Here is a 16,994-nt window from a genome sequence, read left to right on the forward strand (position 1 = left end):
AATAAGTGCCCGCTGAGTCATTCTGACTACACAGTACCTATTCTTCAACTGTTGAGGGATGTATTGCAGCACCCTGAGGAAGAAATCAGTGGAATAACCAAGTATTAAAGCACATGTGTAAATGAGTTTTGCCAACACTTAAAACAATCTTTAAAATTATTCATACAATAATTTAGGTTGGAAAAAGACCCTTAAGATCATCAAGTCCAACTGTTAACCCAACACTACCAAGTCCATCGCTAAACTACATCGCTAGTTGCCACATCTACTCAAAATAAAGGATCCCATACTGAAAACCACTTTTTAACTTTTGTTTTTTTATAAGAAAAGCTATTTACATGGCTGATGTGAGTCTGCTCCAAAAGGAGCCATCCTAGCTCCCCGACAAGATATTTGAAATGACCTGGATGGATGCAAAAAGCGGTTAAAGCAATTGAAAAATAACAAACAAATTTTTAATGTCAATTTATCTCTGTATGGAAGGCTTGTAGCTATAACAATTATTGACTGAAATAGAATGTTGAATCTCCAAGAAACGCAAAGCACAGTAATATTAGAAATACGGCATAATGTGGGGAAGAAACCCCAACAAACCCACACATCCAACCCCTTCTCTCTAAATGTATTACAAACGCCTTTATTTGGAATCCCAGCAGTAAGAATTGACAGTCATCTTTATTTGATTAAGAAAACTTTATGGCTGCATCTGGCTGGTAAAGAAACCCAAGGACCAAGCACAAGCACCAGCTCACTGCATATCCGTAATGCTTAACCACTGCCATACTCTGGTACTGCCTTGGTCTACGGCACCTGGTGTGGGCCAGGGTTTGGGGGCACAGCGAGAGCAGGGCGCCCCACCTAAGCCATGGTGTGGATGAGACTACTCCAGGTCTGGCTCCCTCCAGATCATGATCCCCACAAATGCCCAGCAGATTCAGCCCCTGGGACTCCCCCATGCACCTTGCATGACCCACCCCAGGGCATGCACTGCTCATCCCCATGGGTGTGTGGGGCAAGGGCTACACTGGGTACAGCAACCAGGCTGTGACACCAGGTCCCTTCTCCATCAGCACAGACACAGCCAACATTAATTCTTTGTAAGCTTCTCATGTCTTCCCAGAAAAAAAAAAATTTATCTGCAAACAGTACTAATTAGAGACTTGTGCATTTACAAGAGCATAGTAGTGTCCTTCCTTTGCCAGTAACTGGCTGTGGGTGCCCTGCTCAACCACCCTGCCATTCTGGATCACTGCAATGATGTCTGCAGTCTGCACGGTTGTCAGGCGGTGAGCAATAATGATGCAGGTTCGACCTTTCCGGGCATTATCCAGAGCTTTCTGGACAATCTGCACAGAGATGTAATGAAAATGCTGTTAGCACCTGAAAAGCCTTCACTTGTCAGAGGAACCACATTTGATTTCTTACATTCTGTTATCACCTGAATACATCTCCCATAGATATACAAATCAGTGCATACACAAGACCCTTACTCAACAGGGTTTCTCATGGAGGTCAGCAAGAGTCATCAAATGAGCATGAAACACTGAGAAGTGGGTTCTTGGGCATCCAGTTTGGGTCAGAACACAAATTCAGTATTTGCTATCACATACAGCTAATAGAAAGACACCTGAAGAGCATCTGCTCCCCATCGTGCTTTCTACTTAGAGTTTTGGGTTTTTTTCCTTGTTTATTTAGAAGATATGCACAGCTTCCTAGTGTTGCTCAATTTACTGCTTGCAGCTGGAAAAGGTACCATGATACACCGACCCTGTTCTTCTAGCGCTGAGCATTTGCAACATGCTTACATTGATTTTAGTCTACAGAAAGCAACTAGCTCTGTACATAGACATATGTGTTTCACGTAATAATAATTACTCACCTTTTCACTTTCTGTGTCAAGAGCAGAGGTAGCTTCATCCAAAAGCAGAATGGCAGGATTGCGAACCAGGGCACGGGCAATTGCTATTCTTTGTTTTTGACCTCCAGAAAGCTGTGTTCCTTTCTCACCCACCCGGGTGTTATATTTCTGGATATTAAAAATTAAAAAAGAACCCCTATGAATACTCTTAGAGAAGGAAGAGTAGAAAAGCAAAGTTTTATGTGTCATTGTAAAAATGATTATGTATTTCCATCTTGAAAAAGAAGAATAGTGCAAGTGGTTTTAATAAAGCTATGTTTTTTTTAAACACCTCTAGTATAAACAGTTACATATACAGCCACACATATTTATACCTGGCCTGAAAATTTACTTCTCCAAAGACTGGAACAAGTCTTGAATGGTACCATAAGGTGTCCACAGACATCTGGTCATGAGCGTATGATCATAAGAGTAACTAGAGATTTATTACTGACATATACATGAAGAACTTGATCCTGCGTTACTTGTGAATAAAGAATCACATATGTCATTAGTAGTAATGAAGATGAAATATTTTTCAGCATCATTATATAATTTTCAAGTTACAGAGGACTACAGTGAAAACAAACTATCAAAGCAATTTTTCTTATTAGAAACAAATTCTTGGCAAGCATGAAGGTCAAATGCCATGTCATTCATTTTTGATTTATTGCACCTTTGTATTTGTTAAGAAACACTCCCTGTGCATGGCTCATCCAATTAAAAATAGAGCATTTAGTTTCACTGAATTATTTTAGAAAAAAAAAAATCGTCTATCTCAGAGTATCTTGAGAAGTTTCAGATGTCAAAGGAAAAAAAAATTTTAAAAAACCCAGTGAGGATCTGTTTGTAAACAGTGTGTCCTCTTATTTTTTTCCCTCATATTCTGCTTTGTCCACCACTATATTAGTTGGAACATTGACTTTTTTTTTGAACAAACTGACAGGGATTTTAAGCTTGAAACACACTGATGTTTTAAAACACAAATTTTGTATTTTTTCCTATTAAGGGAAACAAAAATGTTTATTTCTAATTTGATTGATGTAAGTGAGCATTGCCTAAATTTCTCCATGTCACTCTGAAAAATCTAATCACTGTGAAGAGAAGATTGCTATCTCTTACCTCTGGCAGATTTTCAATGAAGGTATGAATATTTGCTGCTTTAGCTGCTGCTTCAATTTCCTCCTGACTAACCACCCTACTGTTGTCTCCATACTGAATATTTTCAGCAATGCTGCAGTCAAACAAAACGGGCTCCTGTGACACCAGGCCTAGTCTGGACCTCAGCCATTGTAAATGCAAAGATTTGGCATCAACTCCATCTGCTAACTAGAAAAAGCAACAGAAAAATGATGCCAAGTTGACTACAGAGCTCATCCACAGATACACACTGTAAAAAGGAAACACAAATTGTAAGAGGAAGCCTGTTACGTGTTAGATTCCTAGCTGAAATCTAGTAAATTTTGCATGCAAAATGGAAAACGACCAGCAGTATAGATTAAATATTTCCTTTCATTAGTTTTTAATTTTGTGTGTGTTTTTGCTTCCATTTCCCAGCAAACAGAAACACAGAGTGCAGATCACAGGCTGTTCCTGCAGTCCTTCCACCCCTACTGGACACAAGAAGCACCAGAAACTTCATGGGAAAGCCTGTCTCTAAGAAGCTGAACACAGCAATAAATATTCACAGCTGTAGGCCTTTAACTCAATCTTAAAACCTCCAAGGAGATTCCTTGGACTTTCTATAACCATTAATGGGGACTGCATCAAAAAGCCCATTGCAGTGGTGATGCAGTAGCATTTCTGTGGGATTACATTTGTGTTATCTGAAGCATGTATCTATGTCCCTAATGTGTGAATTCATATTAACGAGATGATTTATACACTGAGAAGCAAGCGACGTGAACATTATGCCGCTGATGTGTGACCAGGCTGTGAGCAGCTTTGGGGAGGCAATGCAGTCTGACCCCGTCATTCTACTCCCCGCTGAGATCAGTGCCCTGGGCCACCGCACCGTGCCAGCATGGGTGCAAGTGCTGGCATGTGTGTCTGATGTACAGGATAGACAATGACAGTGGTCTTGGGGTTGTCTGCAGCTCCCCTAGAGCCACAACCTCAGTAACCCACACCTCTTAAAAAGGCATCTCTCCAGAGATGTTGGTAGGATCATTTACAGCCTCTGAAACCTTGGAAGAGAAAGAGTTACATAGATTTAATTGTTATTAATAGCCACCCAATTCTATTTTTACCACTTGTCCTTCCACAGGGTCATAAAATCTCTCCAAGAGCTGAATGGATGTGCTTTTGCCACAGCCGCTGCTTCCTACTAATGCCAGAGTCTGTCCCTTGTTAACCTTCACGTTGAGTCCTTGCAAAACTTGAACTTCTGGCCTTGTTGGATACACATATTGGATATTTCTGAATTCAATGTTGCCTTCAAAATTGCTCTGAAAAGTAATAGAGAGTTCACATGCTCATATTAGCATTTATTAGCTTTAACTTGAATAACACTTGTAAGACTTAGTATTAAAGTGAGAGAACTGACAAGAAAGTTTGTGAGGGTGTTTTCAAAACTGCTTTTGAAATTCTTTTAAATCCCATGTTGAATTGAGGGCAGTATCATCATTTAGGGGATGATCTGCAGATGTAAGTCACTAGATCCTTCCAGGGAAACAGTTTTCTGCATCTCTTGTATCTGTTTTTCACTTCACCTTTGAAAAGAATGTCTTCAGACAAATAAACAACTGCTGTATCATTTGCTTTCCTGATCTCACTTTGCAAGCAGCACAATCTGAACAAATGTAACACAAGGTCAAAGTCAGCTATTAAGACAGCAGAGCTAAACTCTTTGCTAGGTAATTTACAGGCTTGTAGAACAAGCTGTGCTTTAAACAGCAATGATAGTTGTTAATTAGCCATTCTAGCCAGCCCAGTTTCTAGCTCAAGTGGAAGAAAGGGGACACACATTAAAGCTATTGCCTCTCCTGTGGTTTGTGGTAGGACCCAGCCCTATGTAGTGGTATTTTTGTGTAGCTATGTATTAGCAGCACTGCTAATGCAGTGCTCTCACAGCAGATGACGATCTCATTTAACAGGCTCAAAGCTTTGCCTTGCAGAAGTCACAGGCATCACTGCTATTCAAGTCACTGGTATTTGAGTCCAGTTTATACTGGAAATATTTTTATTTAAATTTTATTTTACCAGGACCCTTCTGCCAAATCTTTCAATGTCTGTGCCAGAGGGCCCTGGTTCAAGAAGATATGTAAGTGCGCTCATAACTTCAAAGGCTGAAAATCCTGTGTATGAGTTTAAAGTTCTAGAAACTGGATTATGTCTTCCTGAGTAGGGGCTACCATCTAAAACCTACACAGGAAGCTCCATCCAGTTAGATGGATATGCAAATGTAATCCTTCCAGACCATGTAAACTGAAAGCATTTCATGCAGAAACTTGACAAGTACTGAGGTCAGTTACCTTAATGACAATTTGGTTTAGAGGTGGGATTTTGGGTATTTTTTGAGTGTGTTTTTTTCCTCTTTCTTATTGTTGGTTTTTTTCCTTGTTGGTGTCCCATCCCCGCCCCCACTGCCCCAATTTAGGGCCAAAAAAAATTATTCATTAAGGTAGTTTTGACTTCACAAGAACACATTTTTATTTGTAAGAGTTTCCACAGTTATAAGAGGGTGGATTTGGGCAAAACTATTCTGTCTCTGAAGGAACCAGTCTCTCTTATCTACCTAAACAGTAGAAGAATGCACTTGCATTTTGTTTCTCTTGTAAATCCTTACAAAGGCAATGCAACTGTGACTGGAACTGACATTGTCGGTGTTTTTTGTGAAACAATTTAAGATGTGAGTCAGTACAATGAAAAGTAATTTTCTTTTTTAGCTCATTCAGAGCAAAACTACTTTTAAGGGTATACACTTCTGACTAAAACCCCAAAATAATATGGTCCATTAAAAATAACAACACAGTATCCCTATTTTACATAATATCTGTCCTTATTAATAGAGTTTTAAGACAATAAAACATTAGTAATTTAGTTTGTTTCAAGGTTTTTCTGGAAAAATAGACCTTACCAATTTTTCACCTTCTTCACTATAACTGTCAATTAGAGGTTTTCTGTCCAAAAGTTGAAAGATTCTTTGAGCTGATCTTCTAGCTTTGCCATAGTCTGGTGCCAGGGAAGCAGACTGACCAACATTCATAGCTGCAAATACGACGGAAGAGAAGACTCTAAAAAACAAGAAAGAAAATCCCATTCATTTTAGGTAGAACAATGCATTGTTTTCTTCACATTTAAAATAAAACCTCAAAATAAAGTTTAACATCTTTAGATTATAACATTTCTAGAGCTCCTCCTCACCCCCCAAAATGTCATCCAGTATTAGGAAGTTCTTTTTATTCCTATAAGTACTTTATGGGTGAGCAGTGGTGTTGCATCTCTTCTCTCTGCAATACCCTCTGCCTGGAAGGAACACCAAACAGCAAAGACTTCTCCAGAGCAGGTGTGCTGAGCACAGCCCCACGTTTGCTGCTTCACTGTCCAAATGCACACCTTTCCCCAAAGCAGCCCTTCTGCCCCAACTGCACTGAATTCCTGAATCTCTACACCTCATTAACTCTGTAATTAGATTAAATAATTTGTATGCATTGAAAACACGATCACATGTATCCATTTTTTTCTTTTATATTTTATAAGGTATACTCACATAAATACGTTTTCAAAGTTGGTCAGACCATGGGCAATGAGCCATGCGCCAAATCTGAAGACTGCTGCGTTAATAAAGTAGTTTGCACACTGAGCTACTCCATAGGTAAATCCATAGAAAGGGGCTTTTTTCAGAGAATCTCTGATAAAGGAAGAGACTTTCCATAAGTAACTTGTAAAACAGAAACAGCAGACACTGGCTGGGGATGGCCAGATTTCTGGGTTAAAGCTTTCAAGCAGTGCAGCTCACCCCCTGAAAACACAACAAATCAGCTCAGAATATGTGCACAGTCACAAACGCCTGCCAGACCCTAAAAAGCATCTTGCATCATGACATGGAACTGCCTTTAGGACAGAAAGGTAGAGCGACAAGGTCTTTCATCCTCCTTTACGCTGTCTTGAATCTCTTCCTTTTCTATAGCAGGGCAGGTCACTAGAGCAGTTAAAAAAAACCAAACCAAACCAGAACAAAGCCACCACGTATGAGCCGTTTTATTAAGAAAACAAGCAGGCTCCAGCCTAGGCTAAGAACCGCCTGCAGGCTTCTGCCAGGTCTTCCCGTCCGAGCAGAGACCTCTCATTCCGATTCAGAGGAAGGATGTATCTCTGGGCATCCCCGCAGGGGTTCAGATGAAGCCTCTATTTCTCAATCTATCCTTCTGGAGAAGTTTCATTTTGTGTAGCTAATTGAATGCACACTGAATCAGAGTCTGGACGACTCTCTGCCCTCATAATTTAGGATGCTCTCTGAGGAAATGGAAATCTCCTTTCTTGTCTGAGCTGTAAATCAGAGACCTTTGACAGTCCAGGGGAGCAACCTGGGGGTATTACCAGTTCACCAGGCAGTGAATTTTAACAATGTGTTGGCTGAGGACAAGTTACACAATGCATAATTTTCAATTCCTTCTTTTACATTAGTTACCTTGAAGGAAGAAAAAAACAAATTAGATTTTGGACTATATTTTTTAAATAAAATGGAGCTAGAAAAATCTGGCATCCCTAGCGATTCAAATGCGTTTCAGTGGAGACAAACTAGTGGGATGTACTGGGTCAAACAAGGGAAACATATGAAGTTCATTTCAAGGTTTCAAAGTCATATGAGGGGAATAAAACTGGTTTATTTTATAAAGGGTGTGGTATGGGAGTTAACTCCCAGTTCCTGAGTTAACAAATGTCAATCCAATACACTGAAATGGAGTGCACATATTCTAGGCATACACAAGAAGACACAATGTTCTGTAACACATATGCAGCGAATACAGTTTACAAAGTGTTTGCATAATGAAAAGGAAAATCCTGTAAATGTTTTTTTCACTCTGCATTTAAGAATGTATATTAAAATATACTGAGTGAACAAATTTCAAAGCTATGTAAACTGCTATTGATATCCTTCCCAATCTTTTGGGTACTGGATAGTTTCCAATAAATGTATTTACAATAAGTCTGAAAGACTAAAATTTAAAAATAAAGAATTATTAAAGAAAAAAAATCCCACCTATATGGACCATTCAAACTTGTAACATATCTTTCATAAAATGCTTCTTCCCTGGTCAGTGAAGCTACAGTTCTTATGTTTTCAACAGATTCTGTTGAAATCTAAATTGGGAGATAAAACAAATAAGAGGTAATCCCTTACAACTGAAATCTACAACGTATATCCTAAACACTTGATCTCTGTAGCATTTATTATTTTAGATCAGAAAGTGCTTAAGAGAAGAGATCAAGTCTATCGTCAGGTGAAAGAAAGCCAGAGCAACGAGATTATTCACCTCACAGTCACAAGACAAGGGGAAGCTGAAGCCAACAATGTATTGAGTTCAGAACCTTGGGCCAACATATGGGAAGCACCAGCAGCCCCTGTCCTAACCTGTGGGTTGTGATCCCGATTATTTAAAATTGATTTCAAAAAACAGGAAAAAACCCCAGTCATCTGGACACAGCTTGCACTTTGTGTGGACTACTTCTGCCTCCTGGAAGAATGCTATCAGGTGAATGAAGGCAGTACCCTGAAGCTCTTGAGCACATTAATGGTTTGCATTTTACGATGAAGTGGAAAAGGAGCAATGTCATGGCTCTGTGGCTCAGCCCTGCAACACTTGTGGCCACAACCCACAGCAGTGCAGAGCTACGCCCCTCGCCTGAGGCACAATGCACACCACTGTCGGGGCTGCTGCTGTTACAGCTGTCCCTGCCCAGAAATCTGCTATAGAGCCTTTCAAATACATTTTTATAGACTAATTTACAGATGTTTTGTGTTATCTATGTTTTGCTTTTCTCCAGGATATATAAACATTCCCTTCATCCCCCACCCTGTCCTGTCCTCTCCCCCTTTCATTTATCTTGGATAATGGAGCCAGCTGTCATATAGCTACAGTGCTGTCCTTAAAACTGATCTCACACCACAGCCCCATAGTTAAAATTGGAGAACTTACTCTTCCAGCCTCTTCCAAAGCTTTTTGATCTTTTGCAGCGTGACCAGACACAGAGCTAACTGTCGCAGCATTCGCAGCAATAACGAAAGGAATGCAGGCCAGGATAAGCAAAGTTAGCTGCCAGCCATATACAAAAGCAATAATGATGGCAGTCAGAAGGGTAAAGACGGTCATAGTCATCAGTCCAAGCCGGCTTCCAGTTGCCTAAGAAAACCCCAGAAAACCCCAAACATCCATCAATAGATTTTCTTTTTGTAACTTATATCACCAGTTGAAATCACTATATAGTAAAGTCCAGTAGCTCAGCTGGAAAATGAAACCATGTGTGATGCATGGACATTAAGCACCTACTTATGCAAGTGTTCCTAGACGTTCCTCATACCTGCCAGCATTCAGGCCTTCAAGCAAGGTTAAAGAAGTATAAACAGCTGGTCAATAGCAGTTGTTTAATGAAATACATACTGGGACTTCCTGCACTACTTGAGGCACAGGAGACTGGGGCTGCTGTCATGGGAGGGCAGGCTGGCCGCTGGGTGCCCAACATTAGGCAAGAGGGGCTTAATTCTAATGACAGCCATCCATTGACCCATCCCACTAACAGTAGTGGAAACTACTCATCCTCAGGCACTCACACTGCTGCACCTGTGGCTGGTTTCTCAGAAAAAAAATCAGAATTCAGCCACCCTCCAGAAATGTTTTATCTCAGCAGAGATAATGAGTGGAAAAGAAGAACTCCTGTCTTCTCCCAGCCTCTGTAACCTTTTCATCAAGAGCTTTTAAAATGAGACATGATTAGCAACCAGCATCTGGGTGGGCTCTGATTTGCAGAAAAAAGGTCTGAAAACAGCCCCGTGGAACAGTTCCAAAATTTGGCTTGATGGAAAAAAACAAAAATCCTTGGGTGGGAAGCAAAAATTCTTCTCTCTTTTGCCAAAGACTTTCCTGCCCTGAAAAGACTTTTCTTGTTCAATAAAATTTAAAACAGTAATAATTAAACCAATGCCAAGGTGAATTGTTGCCATATGTTCTAGGGGCTGTACATAAAGACGGATTTGGAAACTTCAACCAGCTCAGCAGGAGGCAATGTACTTACAGACACTCTGTAGTGCTCTATACAATGCAATAGATTTGGAGAGCAATTCATGCCCTGAGTTGCCTTTTGTAGTTAGGGGACCCTGTGCACCCCTCCTTTCTACTGCCCTGACAGGGTGATCTAGTTCAATGCCACTGAATCAAACTGGAAATTTAAAAGATGAAAATGACTAAGTTTTGTCAAAGACTATTGTCTCACTACAAGTCCATAAGGAATGAGGACAGGAGAGAGAAACAAGAGTCTGAGACTGAAAAACATAGGGATTAAAGGGTCTTTGATGTACAGATTTGAAGGACACAAAGACATCTTAAAACAAACCAGAAAACTTTTCCCCTGGAAGTCCTGCAGTGATTCTCTTTTTCTTTTTGTTTGTTTCCCCAGGGAGAAGGGAAGAAATTGAGAGACATTTGGCAGGCCATCAGGGACTGCTGATGAGGTGAGCAGTAGGAGGAATTGTGCAGAATTTGCCATATTCTCCTGCTAGCATCCAGTGGTCACCTCTCCCATACCAGTACCTCAAGTCATTCCTTCCCTCAGCCATTGCCCTCCCTGGTGTTCATTATTAATGCCAGGTCATTTCTTACTGTTTGGCCTGCTTGTGTGTGAAGCACATTTGGTGGGGATGGGAATAAGAATTCTCTTCATTAAGGTCAGTAAAGGTTTGCATTATCTGCAGATGCAACTTCTTCATGGTACTCAGGTGACACCTATCATGGGGTGTAAAAACCTGGGGTCCACTGATCTTGGCCCCCAGCACATGCAGATTTCACTTTGCATGGTGAAATGGTCTACAGTCGTTATATACTTAGCTTAGAGACTTGCAGGGAGATAAATGAATAGTGCATGAACATCTACTGGATTTTTCACAGTTGTCATAAATTATCAGCTGGGAAGTCATTTCCAAGGTGTCAACAGCATGCTATGTAAATTCATCTGTCAGTCTGTTGGGCAGATTTACTGCCTTGTGTTCTGAAATAATCTCAGTGTCCCTTGTCAATTACAATTAATATTTGTAAGGAAGAAATATTTAAAAAGCACACAAAAAGGAATCGGCGTACCCCTTTGACTTGGGAAGCATCTGTGGCAAGCCGAGTTAGCAGAACGCCAACAGCGTTTTTCTGATCATCGTACCATCCAATTTCCTGCAAGAAAAGACACTGTTACTAACATTTATTTCAAAAAATTACATGCTCTTATGTTTCAGATTTACCAGGATTACTAATAAACACAGTTCTAGCTCAGTAGCAGGACAGTAGCATATGGGAAAATGGAAGCACAAGTCATGAAGGCTAACTGCCATATCCTTCCTCTGTAGTCAGCATCTTCTAAGTAAACTAAAAGAAAAACCTTAAAAAGTGTTATTCTGTTGTGAACATCTAATTGTTCACAATCAAAGTGTTACTAGATGTAATGTTAATCTGAATGTGTCTGTTTAGAAGCTTTTATTAAAAACCCCTTTTACCCAGTCTTTCCTTTGGCCTGAAGAGGTTAACTATTATCTTCTTACAAGTTACCTATTCCATTAACTATAGAAGAGCAACTGCTCACTTGTCTTTGTACATACAGAAAGGAAGTGAGGCCTTTTAATCTCCAAAGGCTATGGCAGGTTTTTTTAATCACTAATTTTCCCTCTCCTAGTCCCTTTCAGATGTTTCTATGAACACACAGGTTCTTGTCCCCAGTGGGTGTGTGGGGTACCAAGTTATGCATTCTCAAAACTCCTACGCAAGTAATATGAAATCACACAAATTATCAGGAAGGGTTTAATATCAGTAACTTTATTCTTCTCATGGGTAATTCTGGATGCAATAAGGTAATTTGAATTTTTTGCAGTAAAAAAAATTATCATATTGTCTATTTGCTATGGATTGCAGCACGTAAATTTAGGTCTAAATAACTAAACAGATTACATTTAAATCTATATAATACACACTTGCATCATGACCACCCAAGCAAAGGGAGATTGAACTTTTGTGGTCATCCTTGCACACACAGACAGCTGCAAACTGTGTATATTAACATGTCAGAAGTGTGCACATTTGCAATGGCATTTCTTCAAAATTAAACTATTTGCAGTAGCAGCACTGAGCCAAACTGCACATGGGACAAGAGACTTTCATAAAAAGTTGTATTTTTTCCTAAGCTATTGGTAGAAGAGACATGTTTTTGTTTTCTTTTCTCCAGACCACACAATTGAAACCCAACATGTACTTTATAACAATTTGCAAAAGCCATCTAGCTCTCATGCTACCCTAGCTGCATAATTCATACCTGCTGAAGTAATGCTCTGAAGGACAAAGAGCGCAGTCTCATTGTTAGTATTTCCCCAGACTTCCCAAACATGAAACCCTGGGGGAGGAAACAGAGTCATATTTTCTCTTCTCATGCTTTAACACTGTTTATAAAGCTGCACAACAAAAGCAATGACACAAAAAAATCTCCTGCAACACCCTCTGCATATGTAAGTTTTGTGAGAAGTGCCCTTCACGTTCCTGGAACCTGAAACTCTATTTTCCCACGAAAAGGAATCAACATGGCAAAGAAGCCAGGACCTTCATTGCAATGCCTTATTCGTATGCCTCAGCAGCATTAGTAGATAATCAGCCTGTCTAGTCATTGATTTCCCTACTCTGCTACCAGAGACATTCAGTCACACCACTCATACCATGCATTTTATAATGTGGACATCAATGTGCAGTAACCTTTTTCTGCAAGCCGTGGAACAGTCATAAGAGGACAGTAAATGATGGAGTTTGTCTGATGGTACGAAAACCACCATCTTCTATGGAGTCTATTTCATATTTACTTTGTCAGGAGCCTATAGACTGTCAATGAGAAACATCAGTCTCAACTTTAAGGCCAGATCCTTAACTTTTATTTCAATCATGCTGAATCTACATTGCCTACAGTGGCTTATTTAAACTAATAGCAAATATGGACATATGTCTTTAAGCAAACACACCCATAAACTCCACATATCTTTGGAAGAACCCTGGCACTTCTGTCGGTTTTTGTAAGCTCTGATTGGCATTTTGCTTCTCAGGCTGCATTGATATGAGTTACACCTGTAGCCTGCTGGGCAGTTAAGAACTTCTTACATTTCAGTGTAGTGACACTTACTTGGATTATGTATGTTACTAAGGTAATCACTCCGAGTAAAAGAAACATTAAAGAAAGCACCAAAGTGTTTTTACTCCTCTTTTCTGGATTTGTTTCTTGAAAAGCCTATGCAAGGAAAAAAAACACAAAAATGATTACGTAGGCAATGACTGCCAGTTACATAAGCCAGCCTTCATCTCAAGAAGCTTGTCTCCTTCGATTTCTCTCAGCAAGTACCCTGGATCCTGAAATCAGTCTGCAGTCAATGTCCTGTTGAGGGCCAGAAGACAGTGCAGCTTTCCATTTAACCTACTTCTTGCTAGTTTGTTCCCCCAGGTCCAACTGTTGTTCCTCCTTTCCTCTGCTGGTCAGATGCAGTTCCACTGGGCTCTGCCTCTAGAGGGTCACTTCACCAACATTTACCCATTTTTCAATGGATCCATTTATTTAAGTGAATCTCACCCAGACTCTTACATAAGGAAAACTGGCTGAGCATGAGGAAGGCTCAGGGCTGCAACATCCATTTACCAAAAAAAAAAAAAAAGAAAAAAAGAAGGAAAACAAGCACTTACCCCAATGATTTTTCCAAATATAACAGCGAATGCAGGATGGACCCCACCTGAGATGGCAGCAGCAATCACTCCCAGCAGTATATACAGCCACTCAGGTTTGTTTAGAGCCAAGATTCTTGAGTAAGGCACAGCAGGGAGATTTTCTTCCTACAGGAAAGGAAAGGCTGCAAGTTTTCCTTGGAAACACGAATTTCCCCAGACAGTGGGTGTTCATTAGGCTTTGAGTAGTGAGCTGTCTTGGTAAACTACTGAAAGGCCTCTCTGTGCACTCAGAATGAGCAAACATGCTGGAGATCTGCAGCTTTGCTGTTTCATATCCTAGAACTTCAACTGCATTGTAAAAGTTTGAAAGCAAAAATTTAACAAAAGGCTAAGTCATAAGGGGAGAAGGGCCAGGACAGTTCATTGAAAGTTATATAGGACTGGTCACCATGAATGGTAACTTTAACACTTGAATCTTTGTAAAGAACTGAAAGTCTCACTGTTCAGAGCCCAGAAAAGATCCCTCGGGTTCAGCTAAATGCTAGTGGGCTGGCAGCAATACAGCTGGGTAGAGAGGTCATCTTTCTTTTTTGCAAACTATACTATGCATCATTAAAAAAAGCTGTATTTCAAGCAGTACACAACAGGAAAACACAAAAAACGAGTTTCTGTTGAGCTGCCTACCCAAAGTCTGACCCAGACACAACTAGAAATCTGGTCCTGCTGATTGCCATGAGCAAGGTTTACTCAGCTTTGAAAAAATCAATATTCTGTTTCTAAAACCTGAACTTCCTGTGTGACTTTTATCCCTATATGACTTTTATTCCTATGTGAGATTTGTGAGTTAAAGTCAAAAACCTTCAGAACTGGATATTTTAAAGCACATTCTAAGACAGGGAGAGAGAGAGAGAGAATAATGGTTCTTTTATTTAGAATACACTTCAAAATGTTAGGGTTTTGATTTTTTTTTTGTTTGTTTGACATAAAGGTAATATGATATTCCAAAATGCCTTAAAGCTTTGTATGCAAGCCCCAGGGATTACATTATTCCCCAGTATTCGCAAAAATGAGTACCAGGAAGTAAAGAATCCTGCAAATGAAATCTCACAACTCATTTTAATTAGATAGAATTAAAACAATAATAACACAGAAATAATACGCTTAATTTTATGCAGCATAACAAATCAACAGCACAAGTTTTTTCCAGCTCCACACTGAATTAATCATATTAACATGAACTTTTTGGTAACACATACACAACTGTCCTCATTCCTAGGACAAATATTCAGCATGGCAGCCAGCTATCTAAAAGTAATTAAAATCATGTCCTTTGTGTTTATGCTTACATGTTTTCACTAGCATCCTAAATTAAAGTTTTAATACCAACCACCAGGTCTTTTTTTTTCTCTTTCCTAGAGGACTTTTTCTTAGAAGAGCACCTCTTGCTGTTATATCTTCCAGATCTTCTTCTAATGCTGCCTCTCCCAGAGATCACCGATTCTTCAAAATGATCTTGATCTTGTGGAGGAGCTGACTCTTCATTTCTGTAATTTTCCTCATATTCCTCAGCTCCTGTGTCTTCGCTTTCTTCTGATGTCCCATTATATTGAACATTATTGCTACAACCCTAATGAGAATTCAGGATATACAATCACATGACATTTTGAACACAGAGAAGGAAGAGTAAAATTCTTTTTTCATGAGTACTGCTGTTTCAGCCATTTGATCCCTGTTGCCCATAGGCCACATAAGTACACAGTCTGTAATGGCAAAGCAGTAGACTATTTGTTCCTGATTTTCTTTTTTTTCCCTCTTATCTTTTTCTTTAAGCAGTCTATGGAATCAACCTGGAATCTAACAATTCTGTGGTCATAATTACGTAGTCTGTGCCTTCAACTCGCTTATGTTTTTGACATATTGGATTGTGTAAATATGAAACAGTCTTATGGGCAAAACCCACAAGAATTCCAAGTCTGTGTCTGTCCCCAGATTAGTGCAACTGAGTAGCTGCCAGAAGGACGACACGCAGGAACTAGAGAGAAAATGGCTCCACTTATCAGCATTTCACAACTTTGTGAACTGGAGAAAGAAAAGAAATAAATTTTCCTGTACCTGCTGCATTACAAGAGAATAGTAGACACCCTTCTGCAACATGAGTTCACTGTGTGTTCCTTGTTCAACCACAACACCTTTCTCAAATCCAGCAATAGTGTCAGCAGTCCTGATGGTAGACAGTCTGTGAGCAATCACAATGGTGGTACGTCCAGCCCGAGCCTTACAGAAAAACAACAAAAGCAATTTACATTAAAATCTGCAAGAAAACAGCACAGAAATAAAACAAGGCTATTTTAGGCATTTACAATATAAAATAAATCCAAACTTCAAAAATAATAATTTCTTCTAAAAACAAAGATTTGGCATGTTAACTTGCCTAATTCAGGCATAGAATACCACAATCTTATTAGACCAGCAATGTAGGTATTAAAGGCTATAATTAAGGTTACTTGACTTTTTACCAAACTTGAACTGTTTGAGCAGAAGTTGCCCTTAAAGTGTTTCCACATGTATTCACGCATTGGAGGGAAATGCAGTGAGCATAGTTAGATCTCTCTCAAAATAAAGCTAGGATAGCTAGTATGTAAAGAAAGGATGTTTTCTTTATATACTATCCATACATATTTTTGAAAGTATAATATTAACGTGACTTCTTAGAAGACTTAGCAGGAAAGTGTAGAGGAGTGGAGTACATCTGGGATCAGAAATGGGAGTTAGCCACTCCTGTAAAGGTCTCTCCCAGTCTTTTAAAATAAACTACAACTCAAATTGTCAACTAATACACTCTCTGCAAGGGCCTTCTGGGATTTAGCAGCAAGAGCTGCCGAAGCCTCAGTCTGCAGGTTACATGCTCCATCCCTCTCCAGCTCCCACATGCAGACTAATGGCATGCACAGTCCTCAGGCAGCAAATGAGCACAGGTCAGCTTGGGGCTGCTGAAGAAAGTGTCTTCCCTCCACTTTGACGCCTGGAGAAGACCATGGGTTGGGGGCAAGAGGGGAAATCCAAGGGGATTTCATGCAACAAATATGTTCTGCAGTCACGGATCCTGCTGGAAGTTACTTGCTTACGGGCGTACGGGCACAGGAACAGGGGCACGGAGAAGGTGACAGTTTCAGTAGACAAATGCTTCCACGGAGATTTGTATTCTTTCC

General features: G+C 39.9%; 1 protein-coding gene across 1 annotated transcript in view; it reads right to left on the bottom strand.

Annotated features, from left to right (window-relative positions):
• Positions 1-1,142: 1,142 nt before the first annotated feature.
• The window catches only part of LOC104468719 (multidrug resistance protein 1-like), a 32,274-nt gene continuing 16,422 nt past the window's right edge, over positions 1,143-16,994 (bottom strand). The window contains exons 14-27 of the mRNA XM_010082948.1: positions 15,898-16,059; positions 15,173-15,412; positions 13,804-13,950; positions 13,253-13,357; positions 12,404-12,481; positions 11,191-11,274; positions 9,040-9,243; positions 8,103-8,203; positions 6,609-6,749; positions 5,976-6,132; positions 4,147-4,344; positions 3,020-3,226; positions 1,880-2,026; positions 1,143-1,346 (exon numbers count right to left, since the gene is read on the bottom strand). Of these exons, the coding sequence (XP_010081250.1) occupies positions 1,149-1,346; positions 1,880-2,026; positions 3,020-3,226; positions 4,147-4,344; positions 5,976-6,132; positions 6,609-6,749; positions 8,103-8,203; positions 9,040-9,243; positions 11,191-11,274; positions 12,404-12,481; positions 13,253-13,357; positions 13,804-13,950; positions 15,173-15,412; positions 15,898-16,059 (2,169 nt within the window). The 3' untranslated portion in view covers positions 1,143-1,148. The remainder of the gene's footprint in view (positions 1,347-1,879; positions 2,027-3,019; positions 3,227-4,146; positions 4,345-5,975; positions 6,133-6,608; positions 6,750-8,102; positions 8,204-9,039; positions 9,244-11,190; positions 11,275-12,403; positions 12,482-13,252; positions 13,358-13,803; positions 13,951-15,172; positions 15,413-15,897; positions 16,060-16,994) is intronic.

This window comes from Pterocles gutturalis, unplaced genomic scaffold (assembly GCF_000699245.1).
Source record: "Pterocles gutturalis isolate BGI_N339 unplaced genomic scaffold, ASM69924v1 scaffold9490, whole genome shotgun sequence".
Classification (NCBI taxonomy): Eukaryota; Metazoa; Chordata; class Aves; order Pterocliformes; family Pteroclidae; genus Pterocles; species Pterocles gutturalis.